At 38.8% G+C, this 23,111-nt stretch overlaps 2 protein-coding genes across 4 annotated transcripts in view; one reads left to right on the top strand and one right to left on the bottom strand.

Moving 5' to 3' along the window:
- Nucleotides 1–17,775, bottom strand: part of LOC121376487 (ATP-dependent DNA helicase Q5-like) — a 32,078-nt gene extending 14,303 nt beyond the window's left edge. Inside the window, exons 1-2 of the mRNA XM_041504369.1 lie at nucleotides 17,622–17,775; nucleotides 22–680 (exon numbers count right to left, since the gene is read on the bottom strand). Coding sequence (XP_041360303.1) covers nucleotides 22–680; nucleotides 17,622–17,754 — 792 coding nt within the window. The 5' untranslated portion in view covers nucleotides 17,755–17,775. The remainder of the gene's footprint in view (nucleotides 1–21; nucleotides 681–17,621) is intronic.
- A 3,068-nt stretch (nucleotides 17,776–20,843) lies between these two features.
- Nucleotides 20,844–23,111, top strand: part of LOC121376115 (alpha-1,3-mannosyl-glycoprotein 4-beta-N-acetylglucosaminyltransferase B-like) — a 28,078-nt gene continuing 25,810 nt past the window's right edge. Inside the window, exon 1 of one of the 3 annotated variants that reach the window (XM_041503915.1) lies at nucleotides 20,844–20,889. The gene's annotated coding sequence lies outside the window, so the exon portion shown is untranslated. Of the gene's footprint in view, nucleotides 20,931–20,952; nucleotides 21,048–23,111 lie in introns of those variants that run through there. The other 2 variants (XM_041503914.1, XM_041503916.1) reach the window with 2 other exon arrangements.

Raw genomic sequence — 23,111 nt, 5'->3', positions numbered from 1 at the left:
CTAATCTCAAAGCATGTTTACCCAGTTTTCTACATTCCCATCTTCCTCCGGATCCCAGCAGAGAGCTTTCTTGGCAAAATCCATGAGATCTACGTAGGAATCAGGCAACATGTCCTTCAACAGAACATCATAGAAGAGGTTGCTACGGAAACAGCTGGAGCGGAACTTTGCTACAGGTTCCTTCAACTTGAGTTGTTTGATGACGTCGTCAACCACTTTTGCCGTGGCTGTGGCAGTCAATGCTATGCAGGGCACACCAGAAAGTCGTTTGTTCAGCTTGCCGAGTTTCAGATAGTCGGGACGGAAATCATGTCCCCACTGGGACACACAATGAGCTTCATCAACAACAAAATAAGAAATCAGTTTTCTTTCTTGCAGCTTGGTGGCAAGACCTTGAAAGAAGTCGGTTGCCACTTGTTCGGGAGTTACATACAACATCTTCGTCTTTGGAGACCTAGAATTGAGATCATCTAAGACTCGTTTCCTCTCGGAGACGGTCATCTTGGAGTTGAGAGTCTCTGAAGGCACGTTAATGGCTTGTAGCTGCTCCAGTTGGTCATGCATGAGAGCTATCAAGGGGGAGACAACCACAGCAACACCTTGAGCCAAAACTGCTGGAAGCTGGTAGCACAAGGACTTGCCTGCTCCAGTGGGCATAGAAATAAATACATCTTTTTTACCTACAATGTAAAAGAGAAATATGATATATGTAACACAAGGACTTGCCTGCTCCAGTGGGCATAGAAATAAATACATCTTTTTTACCTACAATGTAAAAGAGAAATATGATATATGTAACACAAGGACTTGCCTGCTCCAGTGGGCATAGAAATACATCTTTTTTACCTACAGTGTAAAAGAGAAATATGTAGTGTATTCCCTAGCTTGTTTTAGCATGGTGCGGCACCATGCCTCAATAGTCTAGCACCATCTTGCCTTAATCAGCACCATGCTGCCCTGAGATTAAAGAAGCCTTTTTCAGTAATTAATTCAAAAATTGCCTGTATAAAATACCAAAAAAGGTATTATTAATTAATAAAATATGCCTTTTATATCTTTTGCCATTCATTTATTAAAACAAACACATAAATTACATTAATGTTTATTTCAATTAATTTTTGTCTATTTTTAATTAAATAAAAGTACCCCGAAAATGGTGAAAATGCCCCAAAAGTGTTTGGTCTACCATGCCTTGCTAACTTTCTAGGGAAATCACTAAATATGATATATGTAACACAAGGACTTGCCTGCTCCAGTGGGCATAGAAATGAATACATCTTTTTTACCTACAATGTAAAAGAGAAATATGATATATGTAACACAATGACTTGCCTGCTCCAGTGGGCATAGAAATGAATACATCTTTTTTACCTACAATGTAAAAGAGAAATATGATATATGTAACACAAGGACTTTCCTGCTCCAGTGGGCATAGAAATGAAAACATCTTTTTTACCTACAATGTAAAAGAGAAATATGATATATGTAACACAAGGACTTTCCTGCTCCAGTGGGCATAGAAATAAAAACATCTTTTTTACCTACAATGTAAAAGAGAAATATGATATATGTAAAATCAATGTTTACCTCTAAATGACCAAGAATAATACCATCAACGTTTGTGACATTTTCCATGTTTTTGCATTCATTAAGAATAAACAAGCATCTTAATTTCACTCGGTTAAAAATTTGCCATTCTAAAATGAAGCAGATTTATGCAACCTACAACATGAATCCAAGAATAACATTCTCATGATTCTGAAGTCAATCACAGGGCTTGAAACTAACAGCACTGACGTCACTTCTGTGCTGCAGGATTTAAAAGTTACTGCTGTCAGTAAAACTCCTCAAAATTAATATATATAGTCTACATTATGATCCATGGCTTCTAGAATCGTTACAAAATCCACTAGCCATGGGATCAGTGATTTTAAAAATTTACTAGCCAGGATAAAAAAATTCACTAGCCCTACTTTACTTTAAGTTAATACAATTTTACTAAATAATAGTAATAATTGGATGTCACGTAAAAGAGGGAGATAGAGCTTAAAAATACTAACATTGGGGGGTAGGATGAGAGCAGAATATTCATATTTACAAAATAAGACTTAACTGCAACATTTGACTCTTCTTTTTTTTTCATTAGCCATCGGGCATGGTAATGGTAGTTATTTACTAGCCCAACATTGAATATCACTAGCCATGGGAGTGCGGCTACCATAATCTAGAAGCTCTGATCATTATCTGTCTTTATTTAACATTTGTGCATTTGAAATATGTCTACATGTATGCAACAAAATAATCTTTCAGCCATATTTATTTGCTGCAAAAGTCACATTTTAAAAAGGCTCAAAACTGCCATCGGTGGGCTACAGTTGAAAAATAAAAATCCTATGGGTGACAAATTTTTAAGTTTGAGCTCTGCGGTCACTACAGTCCTTCCCACAGGGAACATATTTTTTTTATACTATGGAATTTTCTACATGTTATTTATTTCCAGCCCTTTACATTGCGACTGATTTGGCATGGTTTCTGTCAGAGGGTAAAACAGATATGGCACCATACTCAATTTATTTTGCAGATTTTGAAAAAATTAATGATTCTTTTCATTACTGTATGATCTTCTTAAAGGTAGGGTCAACTCAAACAAGAGCCTTATGTGTTGGAAAGATGCATACCCGGACCACCAACACATACTGACACTTTAGCAAATGAAAAACGCGTAATTATAGAGTTAATAAAAAAACATTATTATTCCTGCTAACTGGGGGCAGCCATTTTGTTTCGTTTTTGTGACGTCTGGTGGGATAGCTTGGGGCGAAGTGACGTCAGCTCCTGACCATCTCCTGACCATTTCCTGTATGTACAGTGTAAACAAAAGCAGTAATTTTCGACAAGGCGCTTCTCTTTGATCAACCTGACTTGTAAAACAGCATAAATGACGTAATAATATAATAAACTATTTAACTAAATATACTCTTCAAAAGAAGAAACGCAAAACCACATTGTCGTAACATTTGGAGAATTGATTTAATTATTGAATGGTGAGTCCGATAATTACCAAATGTTGCAGGATTGTTCACAATTCACTCTAGTCCATTGTGAGTAAGTGATAAGACACACCACCAAGGTCAAGGTCATCTGGAGTCAATACCGGGTGTGGCCTCCGCGTGTGTTGACAACTGCCTGGCACCGCCTGCCCATTGAAGCAACCAGAATACGGATGACGTCCCGGGGGATGGTGGCCCACTCGGCCTGCAAGGCTGCTGCCAGCTCGGGCAGGGTCTGGGGCTGTGGTTGTCGCAGGCGTCGGTCCAACTCGTCCCATAGATTCTCAATTGGGTTCAAATCCGGTGATATCGATGGCCAAGGAAGGACATTAATGTTGTTGTTCTGTAGGAAAGCCGTTGTGAGACGTGCTGTGTGAGGCCTGGCGTTGTCATGTTGGAACACTGCGTTGGCGTTGGCCATAACTGGAACGATGTGTGGCCGGAGGATCTGGTCAATGTAGCCCTGTGCATTCAGGTTGCCCTGCACGTGGACCAGGTCAGTTCTGCCAGTGTGTGAGATGGCTGCCCACACCATGACACTACCCCCGCCGAATCTGTCCACTTCCTGCACGCAGTTTGCCGCATAACGTTCACCACGACGCCTATACACGCGACATCTTCCATCATGACGTCGGAGCAGAAATCGGGACTCGTCACTGAACCACACCTGTCTCCATCGCAGTTGAGGCCATTGTCGATGAATCTGTAACCACTGCAGTCGGAGTCGACGGTGTTGTGGTGTTAAGATGACACCTCGAACTGGACGTCTGGCACGAATTCCTACCTCACGTAGGCGGTTCCGTACGGTCTGGTCGGATATCCTGCGCAAACCTGGTATTGCTGCGGCTGTGGAGGTGGCAGTAGTCAATCGTTCCCGAAGGTGGCGTACCCGGATGTAGCGGTCCTGCCCGGGGGTAGTGACCCGTGGTCGACCGGATCTAGGGAGGTCACGTGTTGATCCATGTTGCTGGTAACGGTCCCACAGTCTGGAGATGGTGCTTGGGGACACATGGAATGCCCTGGCAACGGCCGTTCTGGATTCGCCTGCGTCTAGTCGGCCGATGGCATTGTTTCTCTGCGGTTCACTGAGACATGGCATGTCCTGGATTGTCAACTGTCGGCCAGATACAGAGGCCAGGCAAGCGAACACCCTGCACTTTTATACTGTCGGTGTTCATGTTGCACGTGCAGACAACGCACATGCAGTGGTGACATGGTTTGCACGTGGCTGCGTTTTTGCGAATATTCACATTTTGAAACTTTATTTTACAGTAGCTGCGTTTTATCGAATGTAACCGTGGGAATGTGTTTGGGACATGCAATGACCTTATATTCACAAAGCATGAACCGGTAGGAAACATAAAATCGGAATTATAACCATTTTGCGTTTCTTTTTTTGAAGAGTATATATCTAAACACATTAACATTACACAATGGTAATAAAATAATATATGAATTCTGTCCATGTATTTATTATAAATAAACAACACTTATCATAGAATAACGATGTATAGCAACCTCGTCGGTTCAGTACATACTTTAGTATTTAGTATATATCAAATAATCATTAAAATGTAAACTTAAACAAGAAAAATCCTGGCGATCTCGCCCCGGCTTGCAAGTGAAATCGTCAGAAATGTAAACTACCAATGTATTACATTTTACAACAAGAAAATCAAAACATGACTACTGCACATGTATTTACTTAATGAAGTAAACATTAAACTGCTTGTAACTTTAATATTGTTGAGTTATAATGTACTGGTGACTTCGCTAAACAGACATGCAACGCGGAAGTAAATATGACGATCTCGCCACAGCGTGTCCCAACACAAAAATAGTAGTATAAGTGGTATAACCCTGTAGTTATAACCCATTTGTACCCTTTTGCGTTTCTTTTTTTGAAGAGTATATATTTCAAGTTGAATTAACAGAACAAAATGGGATTATAGTATTTTTCTCTGTTTAATAATCCAAAGGAAAAATGTACACTATTACGCCTATTGATATGCTACGTTGGAGCAAAAACGACAACCCACGATACCCAAGTGATAATTTTCTTTTCTTTGGGACTACGTAATTGGTCAGTTCTGTGGTTTTAGATGGAAAAGTCTACTTAATCAATAGGTTTACACAACTATTTACAGTAATAAACAATGTCCATTACAATTTTAGGGGCGACAGGTAATATTCCACAATACAGGTATGTATTTTTGTGTCTAGACAGCGTCAATTAATTGGCTCATCTGGTTACCAATCAAATACACACCTGCCAATCAGGAATCACAGGTAGAAGCAACTAACAGCATAGACCAATTAACTAAGAAAACACTCCGTGTATCATTTCAGTACGTAGGTTAATGCATGGGCAAACATTGTTAATTGTTTTGACTTGTTGTGCAGCTACTTTGACAATGGTATTTTATTTTGTATTGAAAAATAATATATATAGTGCTGGATATACTTATTGCTGGCTTACTGGGATGTATATTATTACAGAACATTGCAATGTATGACTATTTATCATCCCGCAAAAATCAGGTAGATTGTGTTTCTCTAGTTCTAAGGCTCATTCCTGACATGACGCGTTAAGTATTACATAACCACCAGCTCGCCAGAGGGCGTACTCACTGAGATGGTACAAAATGGCTACGTCCGTTATATATAATAGCTGTCACATTTAACCGTTTTATTAATTAACTATACGATTATACGTGTTTATATTAAACAATAATGTGCATTATATATCGTTGAATATGCATACCAGGCCAAATGCCTTAATTGTCCTCTCCTTTAAGCCTAACCCTAGACCTAACCCATTTTCTTTCTGGGTGAGGTCCCCATTAAACCCCGTTGACACTGGCTGCATTCAGAACATACCTTGTAAATATTTAATTCCATAGCACCATATCCCAAATATTTTTTGTCACATATATATACAGGGCTCAATTTTAAGTATTTTGGTCACTTGCCCGGAGGGCAAGTATGGGTTCACATTGAGGTTGCCCCTCCAAAAATTTGGTTGCCCTGATTTCATCTGTGTTTTGAAACTAGAGTTATATTTATATTCCAATAAAACAGCAACCAACAGGTTTGTAATTAATATGTTGTCGATGTAAAATGTAATATGTACTGTCTGACAATAAAATACATTACTTTTTAATGATGTTTTTAAATGTGTGTAGTTATACATATGTACACATTGGACCACTAAGCACTATTCTGTCAATCGTTTACAGTTTTGACATTGTTTTATAACTTTTAAACGACGGACTTTAAAAATATTATTATTTTTAAAAATGCCTAGAATTATAATATAATATATTCAGAGCCAGTTTAAGGATCCGCGAGGCCAGTAGCACAAATAACAGCGGGGCCCCAATTCCCAAGATATATATTTTGCAACCCCCTCGGGGAGTGCGCAAAAATGACCTGGGGAAAATAAATGTATACAATGCCTCACCGCGGGACCCCCTGAACTGCGGGCCCCGTAGCACGTGCTACATGTGCTACTAGAATAAACTGGTAAGAAGAAAAGTAAAATGCTATTTTTGTGTGCAATTTAGAAAACAATCGGTTCAGAAATAAATAACTTGTAGTAAATTCCATAGCATGAAAAAAAGACGTTTCCCGTGGAACGGACTATAAATATGAATTGCTTCCATACAGACTAACAAATATGCCCGAAGTTTTACGAAATTACGTTTTCCAACGAAAGTGTCGTGTAAATCGGTTATGCTTATGAATTGTAATAAGTATTATTTAAAAATATAGAAATTGAACATGCTAGAAATCTTATTATATAATCAACATTCTAAAATTGTATTAGTACATGTTTATTTTTATATTTCAAATTAAATTTCACTGTGTAAAGTGACACGGGTAAACGGTCACATGCTTTGTTGCAAGCTTACGGCAATTAAGCGTAGCTTCCGAGAATGAACGGTTCTGGAAGTGTTTAGGCATACGAAAGTTGGCATACAAAAACACTATGCGTATATTATTAATATTGAATCTTAAAACTACCAAAAAGATTTATAATGGTGCTTAAACCAGAAATACAACTTTTGAAGGTTATTTTTAAAAAAACGTAAATTCCGTTTCAGTTACTAAATTCCGCAATTTCATCCGGTTTTTTCGTGATCGCAGAAAATCACCCCCTCAACTTTAGATATAACGACAGTTTAAAAGCGATTGTGGGCAAGGAAACTGCACATTATTATGCGACACAACTCACCTTTTGGTGTTAAAAAAAGTCAGTCGTCCGACGGGCAACCAGTATCATAGAATTAAGTTGCCCGACTGAATATTAGGTCGTCACAGACGACCGGGCGACCGTAAAAGTTGAGCGCTGATATATATATATGTGACTATTCAGGGGTGGAAAAATACCATTGCCCGACTCCCATGTACAGTAATATTTCATGGTCGGGCAACAAATATTGGTACGCCAGCTTGCCCGTGGGCAAGTAAGGATTTTTTTTTTTTTTTATTATAAATACTTACCTTAAGTTAGGAAAAGTTCTGTGGCTCACCTATATTTATGTCTTAAAATACTGTTAACCAGTAAAGTGAATAACTTACTCAACAAAACAACGAACGATCGATAACATGTTTTAATTAGTTATGTGCAACCGCCTATCAATTCAATAGTGTTAGAGTAGTCTCTCTCTTCATGACGCAGAAACCCATACGTTTTTTGGCCGGCGGCGGCAAATCGATTGAAAAAAGAAAAGGGACCTTGGTAAATGAGACAATATTAGCAAAGAATAAAAAAAAATGATGACAAAAATCGGAAACGTAAATTCGTACCGAGTTGGAAGGAACAGTTTCCGTGGGTCATTTACGATCACGAAGCTAACGTCATGACATGTTCTGTTTGCTGTAAATTCCCCGAGCGTTAATGCAAAAAATCTGCAAATTAGTTGAGCTGATGTTCGTAATGAGCCTGTGTACAGCTATATGCGAGAGAACGTTCTCCAATATGAACTTAGTCAAGACAAACCGCAGGACTGTTCTAAACCAAGAGACACTTGAAAACACTCTTGACAGTAATGACACATGGACCCAAGATACTGAGAGATTTCTGCCCTAGAGTTGCTATAAGGGAATGGCCTAGCCGGATTCAAAGTGCCCAGGGTACACACCATATCCTGTCTTTAGAATCTGATACGGCTGAAGGTGGACCAGTGGACAAAACCAGTGGATTAAAGTAAACAAATAAAAAGTTTCTTGTTATTCACTTAAAAATTCAACATTCATCACATGAAAAATCTGGGCAAGTATTGTATAATTCAGGGCAAGTACATTTATAGGTTTTACTTGCCCGAGGACAAGTACATTTATAAAATAATTTTCCACCCCTGCTATTTTTTTCATCTGGCGACTAAAACATTTCATTTATCTATATTAGTATAGGACGTAGGCGACATCTGGCTCCTAGTCCTAGATGGAAAAGTTAACGTAGACTTGAGGACTGATTTCTGAGCCAATTATTTTCTAAATTGCACACAAAAATAGTTGTTGGTGGTTGTTCTTTTGTCATTTCTAAAACATTTTGACTTTTCTTCTTTAAATCGAACCCCAAACTAAAAAATTATTTACAAAAAACCAAAACATTTTTGTATGAGGATGGGATGGACTGTAGACTACTGTACTTGTAGAGGCCATAGTCAGTTCAGGAATAATGAGTTCGACCCGTGCTCCCCTTTCAGTGGTTAAGGTTAGTTTTAGGGAGCCTGGCGATCTCGCCCCGTGTCGATCTCGCCCTGCCGAAGTCGCCCCGGGCGAGTTTGCCAGGACTTATTTTCATCATTAGGCGAAGTTATATATCTACTGTCATTATCAGCATGTTTTTGTGCCAAAACTACAGGGTTATACCACTTATACTACTATTTTTGTGTTGGGACACGCTGTGGCGAGATCGTCAATTTACTTCCGCGTTGCATGTCTGTTTAGCGAAGTCACCAGTACATTATAACTCAACAATATTAAAGTTACAAGCAGTTTAATGTTTACTTCATTAAGTAAATACATGTGCAGTAGTCATGTTTTGATTTTCTTGTTGTAAAATGTAATACATTGGTAGTTTACATTTCTGACGATTTCACTTGCAAGCCGGGGCGAGATCGCCAGGATTTTTCTTGTTTAAGTTTACATTTTAATGATTATTTGATATATACTAAATACTAAAGTATGTACTGAACCGACGAGGTTGCTATACATCGTTATTCTATGATAAGTGTTGTTTATTTATAATAAATACATGGACAGAATTCATATATTATTTTATTACCATTGTGTAATGTTAATGTGTTTAGATATATACTCTTCAAAAAAAGAAACGCAAAAGGGTTATAATTCCGATTTTATGTTTCCTACCGGTTCATGCTTTGTGAATATAAGGTCATTGCATGTCCCAAACACATTCCCACGGTTACATTCGATAAAACACAGCTACTGTACAATAAAGTTCCAAAATGTGAATATTCGCAAAAACGCAGCCACGTGCAAACCATGTCACCACTGCACGTGCGTTGTCTGCACGTGCAACATGAACACCGACAGTATAAAAGTGCAGGGTGTTCGCTTGCCTGGCCTCTGTATCTGGCCGACAGTTGACAATCCAGGACATGCCACGTCTCAGTGAACCGCAGAGAAACAATGCCATCGGCCGACTAGACGCAGGCGAATCCAGAACGGCCGTTGCCAGGGCATTCCATGTGTCCCCAAGCACCATCTCCAGACTGTGGGACCGTTACCAGCAACATGGATCAACACGTGACCTCCCTAGATCCGGTCGACCACGGGTCACTACCCCCGGGCAGGATCGCTACATCCGGGTACGCCACCTTCGGGAACGATTGACTACTGCCACCTCCACAGCCGCTGAATACCAGGTTTGCGCAGGATATCCGACCAGACCGTACGGAACCGCCTACGTGAGGTAGGAATTCGTGCCAGACGTCCAGTTCGAGGTGTCATCTTAACACCACAACACCGTCGACTCCGACTGCAGTGGTGCCAGATTCATCGACAATGGCCTCAACTGCGATGGAGACAGGTGTGGTTCAGTGACGAGTCCCGATTTCTGCTCCGACGTCATGATGGAAGATGTCGCGTGTATAGGCGTCGTGGTGAACGTTATGCGGCAAACTGCGTGCAGGAAGTGGACAGATTCGGCGGGGGTAGTGTCATGGTGTGGGCAGCCATCTCACACACTGGCAGAACTGACCTGGTCCACGTGCAGGGCAACCTGAATGCACAGGGCTACATTGACCAGATCCTCCGGCCACACATCGTTCCAGTTATGGCCAACGCCAACGCAGTGTTCCAACATGACAACGCCAGGCCTCACACAGCACGTCTCACAGCGGCTTTCCTACAGAACAACAACATTAATGTCCTTCCTTGGCCATCGATATCACCGGATTTAAACCCAATTGAGCATCTATGGGACGAGTTGGACCGACGCCTCCGACAGCCCCAGACCCTGCCCGAGCTGGCAGCAGCCTTGCAGGCCGAGTGGGCCACCATCCCCCGGGACGTCATCCGTACTCTGGTTGCTTCAATGGGCAGGCGGTGCCCAACACACGCGGAGGCCACACCCGGTATTGACTCCAGATGACCTTGACCTTGGTCGTGTGTCCTATCACTTACTCACAATGGACTAGAGTGAATTGTGAACAATCCTGCAACATTTGGTAATTATCGGACTCACCATTCAATAATTAAATCAATTCTCCAAATGTTACGACAATGTGGTTTTGCGTTTCTTCTTTTGAAGAGTATATTTCACTTTTTCAGACTGGGGCGAGATCGCCAGGATTTTCTACGATTTTGGATTTCTGTTGGGCGAAGTCGCCTACATATTACTTGACAATATCTTCATGGGTACAGTTTATTATAATAAATACACGTAAAGTACACATTTATGGCTTGTTTTCATCATGTAATGTAACATTTTTTAAGTTTACATTTCTTATTATTTCACTTTTTCAGGCTGTGGCGAGATCGCCAGGATTTTCTCAGTGTAGCATTTTTATGTTGGGTGAAGTTGTCACACGTTACTACGCAACTATTTGTCATAAGTGCACACACTGAGGTTCAATTTGGTATAATAAATATATGAATAAGACAACATTCATTTATTGTTTTGTTTTTATTGTGTAATGTGTAATTTTCGTAGTTTGCATGTCCAGGCTATGGCAAGATAGTCAGAATTTTTCCACATTTCACTGACTACTCAGCGAGCCATTCGTTAGGCATATAACCATTATTTCATTAATAATAAATACATAAACAGTACTTACTTGTTTGTTTTCTGTATAATGTGATATATATATATATATACAGTGGTAATTTATGTGAATGGTAATTAAACATGGAAGTGCTGTTACTGATAACCGTTCACAATTTACTGAATTAATGCCATCATTACTTGATTAATCTTGATTGACTGATTAACTGTTCACCATTACCCCCGAATACAGTGTGCACAGTATTCACTGTCATAATGGAACGTGGTGAGAGAAGTTCAGCCAGACTTCTCCGTGCTTGCTCCCGCTTGGTGTCTCCTGTATAATGTATCATAAATGTACCTCGTCGGTTCAGTGCATACTTTAGTATTTAGTATATATCAAATAATCGTTAAAATGTAATGACAGTAGATATATACTATAATATATGTTGTAATATATGTCTTCTAGCAAGTCTAATATGTATGATAACTTCGCCTAACGATGAAAATAAGTCCTGGCGAACTCGCCCGGGGCGACTTCACCAGGGCGAGATCGACACGGGGCGAGATCGACATACTTCAGTTTTAGTGTTACAACCGTGTCCGGTGTATCGGCGCACTTGGCATTTTGCTTGAGTATGCTTAGGAAGTTGTAATGTTGTCGGAGTTTTTAACGAATTAAAATTCAATTCCTTTTTCAATGGTTAATCAAGTATCAACATATTTATTGTTAAGGGTGCAATTAATTTTTTTTTTAGAATAAATAGTTCACCTGTTTTCGTGTTTATAAACGCGAAGTAGGTCATCCTTATTGATATTAAGAATGTTAAAACCAGTCTAAAAACACCTTTCCCGCATTTTAAAAATTATAGTAAACAGTATAAATGTAAAAAAAAAAAAATTGGTTATTTTTTATTTAAACCGAAAAGAAAACACAGGCAAATGCAAACAAAACGAAAATTTTACACCTTAATTGACAGTCATTCCAGTTCACAATTGTCACATTGTTATAAAAAATAAAAGCGAAATAAGATCCACTTGTGTGCACAATCTACCCGAAAAAAATAAACTCCATGTAGGCATCTTAGCCATGCATGACAATGAACATGTATGCATCTGCAGTACTGTGCCACTCAAGAAAACGATTCCGAAACTGATCATGAGATGGGTCATATGTGATCGTTCATTTTCCTAGTCATATTTTTAACAAGACAAAACAAAAAAGTACTAAAATAATTTTGGGACAATAGTGTAGCGTTTATGGGCTAAAAGTGAGGTCATGGGCGGTTTATAAATAGCGGGGTCAACGATCTACATCTACTGCGCCGAATCACCGGACATGCAAATCGTTTTGGATACAAGGGGGTGCCTATATTTATGCACCATTTTAAAATGTTTATTTACTACAGACATAAAACAGTTTGTAGTGTATTTCAGATTATGCACTTCTTTATTGGTGAGAGATGCATTTTATTAAATATTTCACAATGTTCACATAGAAAATGGTCCTTGAAAGCTTAGGCGCGCCGATACACCGGACATAGGTATGTGAGGAAAAAATTCATATTCAGGTGATTGCAGTGCAATTGGTATCATTGGAAAGAGCTAAAAAAGACATTTAAAATGGTCTTTGAATTGTGATGATAGGATAAATATTGAGGGTGCTATGGTATTTTGAAGTCGCCTAATTTAGGGTGGTTTTCGTCAATGGATTTAAAACAAAAGAAAACCTGTGACCATTTTCTTTAAAAATGTGCTTCAAAATGCCATACAACCCTTCATCTGTATCATTGGTAAGAAAGACTCCCACCACTAAGAGATGGGTTATTGTCTTAAAATCATCTTATCACAACAATATCAGTCATTTTCATTCACTATAATTAATTAATTACCTACCTAATTACCCAGTAATTAGCGGTAGTCCCATTCTGAAAAATGCCCATAACATTTGGAATATTTCAACAAAACCTGCACCAGCAAACAGCTATCAAAAAGTTCTGTCAGATGGGTCTATTCTCACTTGAATAATCACATTCAAAACATATTAAAACGAACATCAAAACTGATGAAAATAAACCATATGTAGAAAATAAACACTGAGCACGTGGCTAATTTCAATGTAAACAACAGTCTGGACCAATCAGGTGGCAGCACTTGGGTCACGTGACCTAATTTCCAGTTGCGTGCACACTTTTAAAACAAAACATGCCAGACAAAATCATTAACCATCGGCATTATTAAATCCCAAATTTCAATGAAATGCATATCAAAGTCATCTTTGCTTGTTAATAAACTATTCTGATTACAATTTGAAGAATTCCAATGAGATTAACCATCATTATTTTGAGGTTGATTATCGAAGGTTTGTTGACAAAACAGGCCACCAACGGCTTGGACACCCGATCCTGCTGCTGGTATAAATCAGTGGCTGTATGTAGGATTGTCTTGAAAATCCACATAAAGGTAGAAAAGAACACATACTACAGGTCTATATAAGTTTGAAAAGAGTCTTTACTTGCTTTTCGGTAAATCGGAGGCGTTTTTTATTGGTTATGTATACCGAAATTTTAACAGACGATTTGTGAAACTTCTAGGAATCCTATGGAAATAAATCAAAGATGAGGCAACTGTTGAAAATGTAAACTACGTCATCAGTATAAGTATAGATTTTCAACCTTGCGCCCACAACCCAAAAAATGCACTTGAAAGGGTATCAGGTCGTTTCGCCCTTATTCCCGATCGCCCCGTGTTTCGCCCCCATACCAGTTCATTTCGCCCTCTATACAGGGTCGTTTTGCCCTCATGTTTATGTTTGTGAATGACGAATAAATTTGTTTACGTGACTCTAGTTGCAAATCAGATATAGGTTATCAATTTGTAACCCTTTATCAACCATAAGGCCAAAAAAAAAAAAAAAGTTTGTTTTAGGTAACATGGCCAAAAAAAGTAGGGTAGGTAGGTAGGATTTTTTTTTTTTTTTTTTTTTTTTTTAGTTCAAAGAAAGGTTACCCTACCTTAAATGTGTTTGCCAGAGAAAAACTCAATCTCAAGATGAAAGACATGAAGGCAAGTTGTCTGAAAAATCTTAGTTTACTCTTTGCAGCCAGAGAGAAATAAAAACAATCTCACTGTCAATGTCAGTTTTAAGTTTCACATGCCATTTTCAAAAGACAGAAAAACAAAAAAAGTTCAAACTATTCCTTTCACCAATAAAAGTCAGTAGATGACTGCACAGAAACTTCACAGCTTTGTCCAGTTTTGTCATAGGATGACTGCACAAATTTGTCCAAGTTGGTCAATAGATGTTTGCACAAAAAGTTCACAGATTTATCCAACTTGTATTGGAAATAACAAAACAATACTAATTTTGTGTGCAATTTACAAATCAATCGGCTTAGAAATGAATAACTTGTAGTAAATTTCATAGTAATAAAAAAGGCGTTTCTAACCTGAGTACTCTGACTGTAAGAGAGCTAGACGGACATTTGGACATAAATAATGAGAGCGTGTTTATGTTCAAATGTCCGTCTAGCTCTCTTACAGTCAGAGTACTCGGGCTAAGGCGTTCCCTGTGGGACGGACTTATAGTTTTAATGTTTATTAGCCTATTGAACGGATCCATGCTAAAATCACTCAAATTAATTTATTCCCAATTAATTGAAACACTGAAATAAATGTGAACTGTTTAATGTTAGTAGTTATTCTTGAATATTCCGTTTATTTAATTATTACCCATGCTCAGCAGTTGATAGGCCTATCTACATCACTGGCGTAGGAAGCGGCATCGATGGTTTATATATTAATTTTATACGTGTGTGTACCCACCCACCCCACTTTTTGATATCTTCCTACAGGCTACACCCGTGTATATTAACAAATTCTGGGTACTAGGCCTAAGCAGTAGCCAACAACGAAAATTGTACAAAGTCTTCTTCAAATGACCTTCACCTATGCATGTGGAAAAAACGCGATGACTTGTAGTCTGTGCATGTGGTATCGAGAAATACTTTATTGTTTTGTTGAGATCGCACGTTGTTGTTTTTGGAAAATAAACCTACATTGTATGAGATAACTGGAGTTACGATAATACGATATATTTTCCTCTATAGGCCTACAGTATTTAGCAGTTTGTAATAAAAGCCGTTTAATCGCCACACACGTTACCGTACTGTCATGTGATCTTGTGTGTCACCAATTACCATGGTACCTAATAAGATAGGTGTTATTAACAGTGTTCTACACTCGGTTTTATAACTTACTCTTCTTTGGCTAGTGGACAAACAAAATTTACTAGCCAGGCTTAAAATGTTACTCGCCACAGTGCGACACTACTCATTTTGTATCATTTATGAATGTGTTGTAAGTATCTGGATTGTTTTCGCCAAATTACTAAAATCAACGATGAGTTCTGAATTGTACCGACAATTAATACGATTCACAGTGATCAATCGGACAACTTCGTAAATAGTGAAATGTTCCGACTGCACAATGATGTCAACAAATTTCATTTGTTTTCACTGCTAGGACTCTGAACGCACATGGCAAATAATTTAATAGGCCCTACTTAGACGTTTTTGGAGTCAGTCACCAGATGGCGACGATAATAAATTCAATCTGTCGCCACGCCAACATTTTGGTCGCAACGTAGAACACTGGTTAATGATTCCAATTTCAGTGGGGGTGTATAAAAACCATCGCTGCTGCCCCCCCCCCCCATGCACACACACCCCTCAACCTCCATTTAACACACACACTGACGTGTAAGAGTTATCCTAATTGAGTACTTCTGTCGTCTGCTTTGTCGATCCGTGACCACAACTTCTCTGTGTGCTTCCCCCCACCCCAGCAGTAAAAAAAAGTTCAGGGTCGGTGGCAAAATTTAGGGTCGGTCGGGTGACCGGAAACAAACCATTTTTTTTGTTTGGCCTAAACGCCATTTATATGTATATGTTATTATGTGCAATATTTTAAAGAACCCCTCCCCTCACACCATCCCAGTTCCTACGGGCTGATGTATTTTATATTAATAAATACAAAGACTAGCCTACACAATGATATTGTCGATAGGACATATTAGTTATAAAGTGTTTTGGTGTGTGTGTGGGGGGGGGGGGGGGGGGGGGGGGGGGGGGACTGCTTTTCTGCAAATTTGTGAAATTGGCCTCTGTAATATCCACTGACGTGTCATGTTTACATCTATGCTGAAGAAGATTTATGATGAAATATTAAAAGGACCATTTGCTTCAGTTTACATTTAAATACATGCAGTTTTTTGCTGTCTGCCATTTTGTTTTTTTATGGAATACTCTTCAAGTGGGGTGAAAGACTAAAATATTAATATAAAATCAATGATCTCTAGTGGTATCTTTAAACATTGTAAACAATCAAATAATATTATTAATAATAAAATAATATGACGTCATCACATTTGTATTTATATCATAACATGTTATTGCATTCAACGGTTGTTAGATTAAGTCATATCCTTTCACCCCTCTTGTAGAATATTCCATAAAAAGTCAAAATGGCAGCTGGCACAAAATTACATGCTTTTTGCCCTATGCAATCTCGGCGAAGTCGATACAGGTGACATGGTTATCATCTAGTATGTGGAATCCATGCCATTGTAATTGTTTTTTCAAGATTTCTGTCTGGACAAAATGTGGGTAAAATCTAACGAAAAATAAAGGTAGGAGCAATTTATTGTAGTTGTCCACATTTTGTTTCGGACTTTACGTTTAAGTCTACTACAACCGTGTTGCCTGTTAGGTGACTATTACGACAAAATTATTTTTATATACCAAATTTTGCATACTAGTACTACCCCAATACATAGGGTCGAAACAACTCATAATAGAGGACGAAACGACTCATTCTAAGGGCGAAATAACTCGGGGCGAACGGGAATAAGGGCGAAACGACTCAGGGTCGAATAGGAATAAGGGCGAAACGACCCGGATTCCTTGAAAGTACAGCATTTCCACTGCCCGCTGCACTGTGATCAACCCAGAAACCAGGTATTTGACCTAAGCATACGCGATGCCTGGGGCCGATTCTCACATACCTACCGGACAGCACTGTACTGTTAATCTTTAGAGCTTTGATATAAAGAGGGGTACAGGTCAAACTCTTCTCTAGGAATAACATTTACTCAGCTGTGGGTATGTCTGTTACCAGCTGATACTGATAATGCATTGCCAACATGTGCAAGTTTTGTTTAAAACAAACCTTCTGGAAGCTGTTGAAATATCGCTGGACCTTGTGACTTGTCATCTATTCTATTTATCATATCACGAATATAACTGAACATACAAAGTAAACACAAAGCACACCTTTTAAAATTTCTTCAATTGCACTCTTTTGCAAAGGCGTCTTAAATTCACGATGTTTGAAGTCTGTATGTAGCACTTCGTACATTCGTTTTTCAAGATCCATGGTTTTTTTCTCATTTTGCTTTTCTGACATAGCCAAAACATTGATTTTTGACGTGTGATACACGACTCCTTTCACAGAAGAGTAGCGGGTTATCTCCCTTATCGGGTTACAGGGAAATTGGCACTTGTACCCTCCTTCCGCCCCCTTCCACCATATTACCGTAACTCAACGTTTCATGCAAATGCTCTTAATGTTGTTCTTAGTTAAAAGGTGACTTACAGTTTTTATAAACAGGCACGGCGGAAGCAAGTAAACATTGGTGGGTGGGGGCTGACTGAGATCGAGGGCGCAAAGCAAAGTGTTTAGGGGTTTCGGGGATATGCTTCCCTGTAACATTTTGAAAACTAAACCTCCTGAAATTCAATTTCCTGCATTCTGCAAGTAAAATTCATCTCTTATAAGATTTTTGATTCAGAATAATTGGAGGGCTAGAGCCCCACCCCAGCCCGCCTCCTGCTCCGCCGTGCCTACTAAAATATAATTAAAATTACTATTTACTGACATTTTCTTGCTTAGATTATGAATAGCTTTATAACCTAATGCATTTATGGACATCGTAATGTGTTGTAGTATCTCATTATCGATTTTTGTTTAAAATATTTTCATACGTACGAATTTATTATTTATTCCAAAAGCCAAACAAAACTTAAAATAATTCGGCCAAAGGTCATTCCATATACATGTATAATGTGAGGTCAAACAAATGATGTGGTGGACCTCCCTCGGTCCGGACGACGTCGTGTGACATCACATCGTGAAGACAGGACACTGCTGTAAGCTTGACTTAGTCACCATGCAAGGCAATCTCAGAGGTGTTCAGTACATTCGAGATGTCCTGGAACCAGTTGATGTTCCTCATTTCGACAACCACCCACTTGCCACAAGGACAGTGTACATGGATGACAACTGTAGACCCCATCGTTCCCGGGCAGTAACAGCCTACCTCCAAAACAACGCTGTAACCACTCTGCCGTGGCCAGCCATGTGTACAGATTTGAAACCGCTGGATCACATTTTGGACATCATCGGGCGTCGTATACAGCCAATGGAGCCACCTGTACAGAATGTGCATGCATTGGAAGCAGCTTTGGATCGGGAGTGGCAGCAGTTGCCCCTTCGACAAATCCGACGTTTAACTGGAGGGATGAGACGGAGGTTGGAGGCAGTCATTCGGACACGTGAAGGGTTTACTCGCTACTGAACCTTTGAACTAAGGATGTAATCTAGAGACTCGAGGTAACATTTTTTACTCTCAAATAACCACCTTAATTTGTTTTATGAACTCTGCAGCTCGGTACTTTGAAGTGATATGTTTTTGGTGTTAACCAGTGATTAAAAAATCCGAAATCTAATACAATTGTTCTGTTTTCATATTGCCAATGGGTTGTTGTAACAAATCAAATTCGTTTTTCGCAGCTCATTTTGCCAATAATGTCTTGGCAACACTTGTTTTATTAGTCATTGTAAAATTTCATGGGGGTGCTTAACTCTTTTCCGGGTGTATATATACATGTATACTAGTAATTATATAGGTGCTATGATATATATATATATATATATATATATATATATATATATATATATATATATATATATCATAGCACCTACCGGTACTGTACAAAGTGGGGGGAACATGCCCCCCCCCTCCCTCTCCCGCTTCCTACGCCAGTGATCCTACATAGCTTATGGCATCAACGTCTCTCAGTTTTGTCATACACATTCTATTGAGAAGTACTTTTAACTGCACCCAGAGACGTATTTGAGTACTAATATTTGGCGCCCTTAGGCCACTAATATATATTGCGCCCCTCCCCCTCATTCCACATGGGCGTCCGCAGAAAATTTTCTTGAATGGACAAGACATGTTAAAATATCCAGGCATGTGCAGGTATGGCAAAAGTAAGTGAATATTTGGGGAAGGGACTGACTGGTTGCGATTTTCTTCGGATGTGATCTCCAAGGTAAATTGAAAATTAGATGGTTTAAAATGCATTTTCCTGTATTCTACAAGAGAATTCATCATTACAAATACTGACAAATGTAACACTTTTTAAATGCATTTTTTACGATGTATAAAAATGGATCAAATTAAATAATGACTTGCAATGAACAATTGTACGATCCAATCAAATAATTCGTTACATTTACAATAGCAAAAATCGTGAATATTGAATTACTATGAAAGATTTTTTATTAAAACGAAACTGAACTCTGGTTTGATTCCTTTGGTCAGGTTTGCAGAGAGACTCAAGATCGGGGGGCATCCTCTCGTGGGAAAAATATGAAAATTTCATGTTCTAATTTGCAATTTCCTGCTTTCTACAAGTAAAATTCATCATGGCAAATGTTGGTAAATGCCAATATTTTAAATATGTAAATCTAACATATACTTTAACTGACGAATATAAGTAAAAACATTACTTACTTACTTATCCTCTCAGTGCCTTGTGGCACATACGGCCCGCACAAGATCTCTCCAAACTACTCTGTCTTGGGCTTTCTTTGATCCCGTACCCCATGTCAGTCCAGCATTCTTTAGTTCTTCCTCCAACAGATTCTACTACTTAAGAAGAGAAAAGTAGAATTTCGATGTGTGTGTGTGTGTGGGGGGGGGGGGGGGGGGGGGGGGCAGGTTGGGGTTTTTTTTTCCTCAAAATTTTGCCACCCCCTAAAATTAAAGGCTAAAAATTGGCGCCTATGTTCTGACTGCACCACATAAAGCATTCCCTAGAGGTACGGCATATTTAATAAGCGCGAATTTACTGTGCCAAAGATATATTTTGAATAAATATATTATTACTGTATATTCGTCAGTGGCGGATCCAGAAAATTTATTGGGGGGGGGGGAGGCGCAATGACATGAGGCGGAATGCCAATGGAACTTTGGGGGAAGTTTAGAGGGGATCGTAAAAAAAATGAAAATAAATATATAATAAAATTATAACTGTCGCAAAATTTAGGGGTGCCCGGGCCCCTGGGGTCCTCCCCCCCCCCCTTCTAGATCCGCCTCTGCTCATATATGAAAAATAAAAATAGTGGACGACACTGTAGCGTGGACAAGTTGAGCTGTGGTTTAAAAGACTCGGTACGAAATGATCAGATTTTACTAATGTTTTAGAGTTGTCTTGACATGTTTTGTGAAACGATGGGCAGGAATCATGTTGGGTTTGTTGATAATGTTTGACATTATAATATAGCAACTTACGGTAATAAATAATCTATAAATATATTTTTAACGTTTTTAAAATCTGCCCATTTCTCTACAGACCCTGGTGTTATATAGACCATTTTCGGTGTGTTCATGTTATGAACGTCATGATGAGGTGTTGTTTATTATTATTATTAAAAAATTAATATCTATTACAAATGTTAAATCTATTATTTACTACCAATTAAAACAAATCGAAAATACAAATAAACATTTCAATAATGTCAAATGCTGGTTAACTTACGACATAGTGACAGGAAATGTAGGTGAGTGGGTGGATGTGGTTTTGACAAAGGGTGTGTGGACAACAAAATATTAAACAGGAAGGAGGGGATAAACAAATGCCAGACTGTGTTCCATACTGAGCAGCCACCAGTGATTTCGGTTTTGGACAGATGCATTAATTTAAAATTTAGGGGTTTTTTCCTACCCATTATAACCATTGTTTTAGGATAAATTTGTATCGGGCTCATAATCATATACATGTATGCATTTAATAAAAAAAAAAAAGATATATATATATATATATATATATATATATATATATAATATATCTATGTGTGTGTGTGTGCACAGGGATGGGTTTTGGAGAGCATGACAAATTTTTGACTTGACCACCCTATAAACTTTTCTCACCATAGTCTAGACATCTCCCATGTAAAATGCCTGCACATGTACCTCGTTATATTATGAGTTGATATATCTTTGCAACCCCTGTAATTAAGAAAATGTCCACTGGGGCAAAACATATGCCATTGAAAAAATCCTGAATATAGTCAAAGGTTAAAAAGTGCCGTGGAAAATTAAAAACTCCACGGCACTGCCGATGGTCGTAGGCAATTGCAGGGGTTGTCTTTGGAAAGAGTTCCAACCATTTCCTGTTTGGTGTGGAGAACGGGTAACTCTTCCCATATTTATGGGCATCGGAAGATGGCAGCAACTGAGGGGAGGGAACACTTATGAAATGTGAGATCATATTCTGCATATTGTGCCCCCCAGTTTTAGAGATGGGGCGAGGCAGTGCCCTGTGCCCCCCCCCCCCCCATTTTTGATATCTATGATATTGGAAACCACTGACCTCAAACTGTTCAGAGTAGCTCTTTCATTGTTTTCTTGTAGCACTTCTGATGCATGTCCAAGTCATTGTAACTGTAAGGATGTGTTGTCCAGCATAGAAAACATTACATTTGAAATATTCTATTTAATGTTGGAATGTTGATATATGTTTGTTGGACATTTACTAGAGATCTGCTGATTAGATAATGTGCTGTGGTGTATAGATCAGTGGACATCATAATTATAATAGTTTGCCTTCACACACATTTGGTGTGGGATGTAGGCTAGTGGTAAAGCGGTTGCCTGATGTGCGGTCAGTCTGGCATCGATCCCTGACGGTGAGCCAATGGGTTATTTTTAATTTTAGCCAGTGCACTGCGACTAGTGTATCAAAGGTCGAAGTATGTGCTATCCTGTCTGTGGGATGGTGCATTTTAAACATCCTTTGCTACTAATGGAAAAAATGTAGCGGGTTTCCTCTCTAACACTATATGTAAAAATTATCAAATGTTTGACATCCAATAGCTGATGGTTAAGAAATCAGTGTGCTCTAGCAAGGAACTTTTTTTTCTTTGGAATTTTGATTAGCAACATTTCTAGTCGATTAAAATTTGATTAGCAAGTTCTACTGTTTAATGTTTAAAATTAAGTAACAGCGGCTGAAACTTACATAACGAACCGCAATGCTATACTGAAAATGTTCCCTGTCTAGTTGTGTCGTTAAACAAAACAAACTTTAACTTTCATCCATATTTATATCTTTACATGTATGTCATGTAGTAGTTGTACTGTCCCATTGTGATGTGTGTGCAATCTGTAACTTATAGTAGTACTTATGGAAGGTTGCTTGGGTTGTTGGATCAAACACTCTCGGAAGACCCAATCTCTAATTGTTTATTTCCTGTACCAACCAGTGCCTTATCCCTTATTGCTCATGGGGATAATGTAGCAAGTTTTCTTTAAACTGTTTGTCAGAATTATCAAATGTTTGACAGCCATTAGCTGATCAATGTGATGTCGTTAAATAAGACAGGGGGTGGGACGTAGCTCAGTGGTAAAGCGTTCGCCTGATACACGGTCGGTCTAGGATCGATCCCCGTCAGTGACCCACTTGGCTATTTCA

The sequence above is a fragment of the Gigantopelta aegis genome, chromosome 6, assembly GCF_016097555.1.
Source record: "Gigantopelta aegis isolate Gae_Host chromosome 6, Gae_host_genome, whole genome shotgun sequence".
In the NCBI taxonomy this organism is placed as follows: domain Eukaryota; kingdom Metazoa; phylum Mollusca; class Gastropoda; order Neomphalida; family Peltospiridae; genus Gigantopelta; species Gigantopelta aegis.
The sequence above is the reverse complement of the archived record's forward strand: the minus strand, read 5'-3'. Positions and strand labels throughout refer to the sequence as shown.